This window comes from Rattus rattus, chromosome 3 (assembly GCF_011064425.1).
Source record: "Rattus rattus isolate New Zealand chromosome 3, Rrattus_CSIRO_v1, whole genome shotgun sequence".
Lineage (NCBI taxonomy): Eukaryota > Metazoa > Chordata > Mammalia > Rodentia > Muridae > Rattus > Rattus rattus.
The window spans coordinates 170,355,410-170,364,316 of record NC_046156.1 but is presented as its reverse complement, the minus strand read 5'-3'; the positions used below and the strand labels follow the sequence as shown (position 1 = coordinate 170,364,316).

General features: G+C 39.5%; 1 protein-coding gene across 2 annotated transcripts in view; it reads left to right on the top strand.

Annotated features, from left to right (window-relative positions):
• Positions 1-431: 431 nt before the first annotated feature.
• Agxt2 (alanine--glyoxylate aminotransferase 2) overlaps positions 432-8,907 on the top strand; it is a 41,792-nt gene continuing 33,316 nt past the window's right edge. Inside the window, exons 1-3 of one of the 2 annotated variants that reach the window (XM_032896830.1) lie at positions 477-561; positions 6,633-6,635; positions 7,201-7,286. In XM_032896830.1, coding sequence (XP_032752721.1) covers positions 477-561; positions 6,633-6,635; positions 7,201-7,286 — 174 coding nt within the window. Of the gene's footprint in view, positions 562-6,632; positions 6,636-7,200; positions 7,287-8,907 lie in introns of both variants that reach the window. The other variant, XM_032896829.1, reaches the window with a different exon arrangement.

The window sequence follows — 8,907 nt, the reverse complement described above, 5'->3', positions numbered from 1 at the left end:
TACAAACACGTGAACATAGGAAGATCATTTTACATCCCACTCAATTTTGTACATAAACATTTATGTCCAAAGTAACTCTGCCCTTCTACAGAGAGACTCATACTCGCGAGCCCCAGGTTGGAATAGAATAGGAGGCTTGCAAAATGAGCTCAGCTGAACTCTGTTTTGTCTTTCAGTTTTCAATCCCCTCCTGTCTCTCTCCCTTGCCCTCTCTTCTCTTCCCTCCCAACATCCTTTGCTGCCTTTCCTTTCTCTGCTTGTCTCCTTTTCCCTTTCTCTGTTTCTTACCTCCATTATTCCTAACAGTGCCGGGCTCTGGGGTTTACCCAAGTCCATTTATAATCACCAGTCTGCAATTTTCTTTCTAAAGTCAGACCGCCTCCTCTAATATCAAAGTCCAGCTCAGTCAGGGATCATTTGGAGCCCCTCCTCCCACTGACCTGCTTCCACTGGATTTTCTTCCTGCCTGGGAAAAGATGTCTCTAGCCTGGAGAACTTTGCAGAAAGCTTTCTACCTGGAGACCTCTCTGAGAATCCTCCAGATGCGTCCATCCCTGAGCTGTGAGTGTAAACCGTTGGATATGGGTTGGCAGAGGGTTGAGAGAAGGGGAAAGCCTGAACTTTGGAGCCGATTGCCTGGGGTGTGAGACAATCCATGTTGAGTAAGGGCTTGGGGATTTTAAAGACACATTTGTAACAGTCAATGGTCTCAGCCTTCCTAACCCAGAGGTTTCATTTCTGTCAGTATTTAATGGTGGCCCTCATTGGTCCTAAAGTGAAATCAATGGGTAATAAAACCTGATAATAGACAACCTAGAAATTAGAACCAGCTATTTCTACTTTGACATGAAGAAGAAATCCAAGGAAAATAAGCCAAAATGAGATATTATGTTCAATAAATCCCTGGGATTCTTATTTTAAAAGACATAGGTTCTCATGTAGGAGGTAACATTCCCAAATACAGAGAGAGAGAGAGAGAGAGAGAGAGAGAGAGAGAGAGAGAGAGAGAGAGAGAGAGAGAGAGAGATGAGTTGTTTTCCTAAGTTCATCCAAGCCAGGTTGAAACGAGTTAGACTCTCACCTCTCTGCAGCAGGAATAAGAAATTTAAGGAGATGTGGAGTAGCCAGACATAGGAATCTTTACAAATTATTTCCATGTTCCAATGATCTTCATATGGGTTTGTTCTTTCTAACCTCACTCACAACATAAGTATTAATTTCCTTTCTAAACACATATGCTTAAACAGACATATTTATGGGTCATTAGGAAACCCATGCCCATATACCATAAATGGTATATAGGACCCTTTTCCATCCCTCTTCATGATCATTTTTATCTTATCCATATCTTCCCATTTTCACTCCTTTGGTCTCAGGTCTCCTCTCCATTCTCATCTGGCAATTTTGTAAAAATACATGGCTACCCACAACCATCCTTAACTCCAGTTCCAGGAGATCCAATCACTTCTCCTGATCTTTGTGAGCACCGTGCATGCACATGGGGCATGTAAATACACGCAGGAAATACATACACATAAAATAAGCAGACTTAAAAATTAAAATAAAATAAAAATGAATACGATCAAAAGCAGAAACATGTAAATTCCAACAAGATTGAAAGCCAGATGTGTCTGGCTCCAAACTCTGAGGTTATACCACAGCCTGTTTCACTGCCCTTTCCAATCCTGTTAACTCCAGTTTCCCAGACAGAGATAGATTATGCATGAACCCAGGAGGTGGGAGACCACACTGAAATTACTCTATGCTGACAGAGTGAGAGAAAATGCCTTGGAGTCTCTTTCTCTTCAACCAACAACTCTAGGGTGATGGAGCTGTCTTCATGGTGATAGTACAGAAGGCATGGTGCCCAGAGAGGTGTTGTCCTGTTTATTTTCTTTTTTAACTTTTAAACTTTTCACTTTGACACAATAGTTGCGCATGTGTATATAGTACAGTGCAGAATGTGGTATATGTGGATACTGCGCCATCATCAAGTCAGGATGATTAGCATCCCCAGCTCCTCAGTTTTCATGTTTGGAACCTGTGACCTCCTATGGTGGTTTAGATAATAATGGCCCCCATTGACTCATAAATTTGAATGCTTGGTCACCAGAAAGTGGAGTTGTTTGAGAAGGGTTAGGGGGTGTGACCTCATTGGAGGAGAAGTATCACTGGGAATAAGTTTTAGGCTTTCAAAAAGTCATGCCAGGCCCAGTGTCACTCTCTGTCTGCTGCCTACGGTTCAGAATAGAAAACTATGCCCCTCTGCTTCTTTCCATGATTCATCATGAACTAACTCTCTTAAACAGATTAAGTGCTTTTAAAAAAAAAAAGGGTTTCCTTGGTCATGGTGTCTCTTCACACTGATAGAGTAGTAACTAAGACACCTCTTCTTTTTTAGTTCTTTGTAATATATGAACAGGATACTATGAATTCCAATAACCCTACTGTGCCACAGAACACTAACATTCTTGTTATGTGACTAGTTCAATTATCTTTTTTTTTGTATCTTTCCAGACTCTAATAATCATCCTTCTACACTCTTCTCCTTTCATACAGACTATTTTAGTTTTCAATATATGAAGTTTTTCTTTTTCTTTGATTAACTCATGTTGCTTAGTATAATATTCCCAAGTTCCAATCATCATCTTTCTACAAATGACAGGATTTGATTCTTTTCATGGCTGGATAATAACGATGTTATTGTGCACATTCACTACATTATCTTACTTAATTTTTCTACATTTCTTCATCCATATAGGGGCCTCTGTCGAATCCACGTCTTGTCTAAAGTGAATAGTAACACATTAAACATAAGCATAGAAGTTTCTCTTTAACATGCTGGTTTCATTTCCTTTGGATATACAACAAAAAATGGGACACTGAGTCATGTGGTAGATACTTTAAGATTTTGAAAATTTGACATGCTGTTTGCTATAACAGCTATATTAATTTATATTCCAAATAACAGCACATAAGAATGATCTTTTCTCAACATTCTCAAGAATATTTTTGTTGTTGTATTTAGCTTGGATTTTTTTATACTAACCATTCTGACTGAAAGGTGATACCTTAAAGTCATCTGCAGTTGTTGCTTGAAATCCCTATATAGAGTTCTATCAATAAACCTAGGGAAAAGTAATCTTACAGATGTGTGCCATGTAGCCTTTAATCCCTAGTCTTCCAAACACTCTTCAAGTCCCTATATGTATTTGTTTACCGTGTTACTGTGTACATATGTACTCACCAGACCCCAAATTACGTCAAAGTTTCACAGCTGAACAAGCAACAACCACCACTTCTGATTTACTTCAGAAAAAAACTGTAGTAAAACGTATTAAAAAAAAACCCAGCCTGGGATTTCTACCCCACTTTTGGTTATTGAATTCCAGGATAAAAAACATGCACAGTCTTTATATTTTTAATATGCTTAATATGCCTAATAAGAAACACAGTAGCTAGGCAACTGCCTACCTTCCATGTTATTAGAATCCACCTACCTATTGATAACCCTGAGTAACTATTTACTATGTTTTATCTGGGTTGTTTCTAGCTCTAATTGGCCAGCCCTCAGGACCACACTTTTATGGCTCAGCTAAGCCATGGTAGCTTCTCCTTTCTCCTCTCCTGCACATTCTTCCTTTATTCTACGGCAGCTTCTTTCTTCTCCTTCCCTCCTCATGGTCTTATCTCTCCAAGTCTTAGAAACATCAACCCCACCTATATCTCTTCTTCCCAGCTATTGGCTGTTGGCATATTTATTTACCAATCACAATTAACTGGAGGCAGAGTCACTCAGTCTCTTATGTGTAGATTTTCTCATCTTTGGTGTAACCAGTCTTGGGGGCCACAAATCAGCATTAGAATACAAGTAGTATTAAGCCGACCCACTACAAAAGGCTAGGTTGGAAAGCCATGGAGGAAGGAAGGGAGTCTGAAATGATCCCCAAAACATAATAAATAGATTTGGACATACAGAGAGGGCACAGAAAGTGGGCCAGCAGGAACCATAAATTCTAGAAGGAATCTTCTCATCATGGCCTTGCTGGTGAGGGGTACACATCCAGCATTAGTTACCCTTTCACCCAGAACATATAATAAGGCAGAGAAACAGGGTGTGGTGGTCTCGTGGGGGACTGGGTAGTACAGAACAAGCAACAGACAGATATTCCCATGTAAAACAGTGAAGAAGAACAAGGAACCCCAACAGACAATTAGAAACCCAATAGAGGGGAGATGGAGGGAGGGAGGGAGGGAGGGGAAGGAGGAAGGAAGGAAGGAAGGGGAGGGAGAGAGGAGAGAGAAAGGAAGAGAGAGGGAGAGAGGGAGAGAGGAGAGAGAGAGAGATAAAACACTTGCTCCTCAAACCAGTCTTTGTCCTTGCCCCTCCAGATCCCAATGTGGCTTCAGTAGGCTTCCTTGGCAGATGTCATTCTGTCACTACCTCAGTGCCAAGGTAGATGGATGATAAAAAAGACTCCCTTTGCTAATGGTCTGTTCTAAATATCAGATAAGATAGAAAATAGGATGCATATATTTATAGTTACCTAAAAGATGCTCTGCAAAAATAAGATACAACTCGCATTTGAATAAGTCACAACACATCGACTTGTGTACTGTGTCTTGTTGTTCTTTTAATGTCTAGGGTGAAGACTCCTGACACATACCTTCTTAGTTTCTTAGTTGAAAACTGATTGTTGTGGTTAGAAAACCCTTTACACAAATCCATTACCAAAAACAAACAAGGATTTCATGATGACTCCCAAACTCCCACAAAAGATTATTTCTCTTCCTATTTTGTCCTCTAGGTTTTTTTTTTTTCATTTTAATATTTTGATTTTGAGGAAAGAAAACAAAAGACAAGAAAGCAATTTGTCTGCTGTGGAATTCTGAAAATTGGATAGCTGGAAAGTTAAGTGTAATTGCCCACTTGGTATTTATTATAGGAGTCATATTGTTCTCCACATTTAATTCTATTTTAATGTTTTAAGTTGTCTCTGTGAGATGAGGTGGGTGAGAATTAGAGCTGCCACCTCTGTTTAGTCTAAGAAAATAATTTCAGATCAGTAAAAACAACAGATACAGAGTAATATATATTCATAAAAATGCCAATTCACAAAAGACTTGGACTTTGGTGCCTTTAGCACAACATCCTCCCCCACCTAATCCTTATATACCCACAATACATACACGCAATCCTTCTATACATGTTCATATATGAATACAGATATACTAGAATCAAAGAAAACCTTTAACAGTGCCCCACTCACACAGAACCCTCAAAGCACAGGCTGTTTTATACAAAGAACACAGGCGATTAATTCTGGAGACATTTTGATTTTCATTTTCCTGTCTTGTAAAAATTTATTTTTATCCATTGACTTTTACTATGATTTGTGAAGTTTGTTTATTGTGAGGGATAGTATGACAAGAAAAATCGTCCAAGTATTGAATAGCTGTATTTCATTTATGGAATAATTCTTTTTCTGTTGCTATTATTGCTGTTTATCTTCATTTCCTACCTTCCTTTTGTCTATTTTTCCCTTTCTCTTCAATGTATTTATAATTTTTGTTTAGAATCTTTGCCTCACCATTTATATGCATATGCCATTGTTGAATGAATGAAGGAAGGAAGGAAGGAAGGAAGGAAGGAAGGAAGGAAGGAAGGAAGGAAGGGAGGAAGGGAGGAATGAGTGAGTCTGCCTTGATTATGTAAAATCTCACTTTTCCTTTGTCGAGTCTTTTCCGTCAGTTCTCTTTCCTTGCCAGCACATTCCCATTAATTCTTAGAGCTTTATAGTGAATGAGCTTATAGCCTACTCATTGAGCAAATCCAATTTTACAGATAGGAACACAAGAATGGGGGAATAAAAGGGTTTTGAATTCTCAGAAACATTCCTTTTTTTCCATTTCAGGAGAGGGACTAGCACAGAGCCCCACCATAAAAAGCTTTCAGAAGGTTAAATTCTCAGAAAACTTAAGCTATCTTTTTCCTGTCATTCTTTTGCATGGATAACCAAAAGCCACTTACCTTGACAGTAAGAGCATATTCATGACATCCGTGGTTATTTGGATAAAATGGATGGGATTTTTGAAAAACAATAAGTCCACAGTGAATACATCCCTGCTTCACTTAAAAACACATTGTTCATCAATTTTCTCAAGACAGTGACTTCACAGCCACACAGCACAGCATTTCCTCCACACACCTGAAGTGTTCAGGTGATATCTATGTCTTGCTCAGTTCTTTCCACCTGTAAAATTACCACAAACCTGACCTCAGATCTTCTAAATTGGGGTCATTCTCTCCCAAAACTACTTATAAAGACTCTAGATATCTCCTCTGATAGTTTCTAACTGCATTGTACCTGCCCACTTATATGAGAGGTCAGAGTCTGTGCTGTCAGGAAAAGGTGAGCAGAAAAAGAATCCTAGACTTGGAGTACATGACTCAAGTTTTCATTCTTGGTCTTTCTAACAAGCATGATGAACTTGAACAAATTAATATAACATCTTCAGCTTAAGCATACATAAAAATTTCAATACCTCTCTCCAGCCTAAATGTTTCTCCCAGCTCTAGACATGTAATGACTCTTCTTTCTCAACTTCTCTTCCTTTCCCACAGTCCTAAGTAGGTGGCCTTTTCCTAAGGATGGGGTGGTGTCTTCTAGACCTGTTTGCAGATATTAATAGAGCCTGATACCTAACACCAATTTGTGTGTACTCTCTACTAGAATAACCAACATCAATGAGTTTCATGTATGGAGAGCCAGCCAGGTATCACGCACTGGACCACACAACAGAGTTCAGGCACTGAGTAACTCATAGCTTAGAAACCATATTGATTTAACAAAGTGACTAGGCATCCCCTGGGTACTGCATTGCAACCTGACTATAAATAGTCAACAGAAAGTAGGACCTGCTTGAACTGCTTGAACTGAGGTCTCTAAGCTGTGAGAGGGGTCTGTAGGGAAAAAAACCCTGTTACTTCCTTGTCATCCTTATCTTTTTGCACTAGATTCAGTCATTTTTCCTCCAGAAGATCCACTATTAAGATAACTCAATATTTAAATCAAAACTAACGTGATTTTATTGAAGTAAGAAAGAAGATTGCTGAGTTGGTTCAGGTAACCACATGCGTGACACAAGTGCATGTCCATCACGTTTCGCTGAAGGTCCTAATTCACTTCGTTTCGGCAGGTGCTTCTCGGATATATGTACCCAAGCTCACTCTTCATACAAAGCCCAACATGCCACCGTGTGACTTCTCACCTGAGAAATACCAGGTAAGATGTGATTCTGGCTTGAGAAAGGAAAAAAAGGCCACCCTCGGGAGATCTCAGACTTCCAAAACTGTTCCCCAGAAAGAATCTACAAATAACCCTGCTATGTCAGTCAACAGTCTTATGATATCCTACCCTTCACATTTTAGGGGTATCTGAAGCCTCCATACACTCTTTTCTAGCTATATATGAACTGATAAACATATGTGAGACTGACAGAAAACACACGAAAGGACTATTATAAGATCATAAACACACATATACTCATACATATGTACATACACACATGCACACACATACTCAGATACATACAGACTTATACACATTCTCATATACACACAGACACACACATGCACACACATACTCATACACACACATACACATACAGACCACACATACATACTCATACACACAGAGATACACATACATGTTCATACACACACAGATACATATTCATAGTCATATACATACAGACACATATACACATACAACAGGGGCACACTTAAGTCAGTGTTAAATCCCTTATTTCTTTGTACAATGTTGTTATTTTAATTTACACATGGCAATACATCACATCACATGATCATTCTCCCTCTAGAAAGAATATTTTCCTGTTATCAAATTGATAATGATTTCTTACTCTTTCTCTGTCTCCTCCCTGCCTCTCTCCCTCTCTTCTTCTTCTTCCTCTTCCTCTTCCTCTTCTTCTTCTTCTTCTTCCTCTTCCTCTTCCTCTTCTTCTTCTTCTTCCTCTTCTCCTCCTCCTCCTTCTCCTTCTCCTCCTCCTCCTCCTCCTCCTCTTCCTCCCCCTCTCCCTCTTCTGTCTCTCTTCTCTCTCTCTCATATTCTCTCTCTCTCTCTCTCTCTCTCACACACACACACACACACACATATCTCTCTCACACACACACATACACACACACATAAAAACACACATACACACATACAGACATGAGAGAGAGAGAGAGAGAGAGAGAGAGAGAGAACAATTTTTATTCTATATCATGTTCATTGGACCTAATTTTGAAAATCAGTATAATCCAAAGCTCTATAAAAAGAAACCATGGGTGTGGTATCAGCTTGAAAGAATCAAAACTCGACTGAGAAATGATCCTTTTGTATGCCTGTGGGGAAATATTTTGATAACATGAATTGATGTTGAAAAATCCTTCTTAATCATGAGTGAGCGCATACCCTAAGCTTAGAGTCCTGGACTGAATAAACAGGAGGCAGCTTCCTGGGCACATGCGTTTGTTCTTCTGTCTCTTGGCTGTGGGTATGATTTGACCAGTTCTGTCAATTTGGCTCTGACTTTCCCACATGATAGACTGTGAGCCAGGAATAAACTCTGCCTTTCGTTGCTCTTGTTTGTGTTTTCTGTTTTTGTTTTTCTGGGATTTGTGTTTGAGATAATGTCTCTCTATGTAGCCCTGACTGTCCAGGAACTTCCTGTGTAGACTGGGCTAGCCTTAAACCCACAGACAGCCTCTTGCCTCTGCCTTCTGAGTGATGGGATTAAAGCAACTCTAGGATGTTGGGAGGGTTTGTTATTTAAAACAAGTCAGGGTAGGGAGATTAGCTCCGTGTCTTGAGTGTTGGCTAGGAAGCATGAGTTGACATTCTG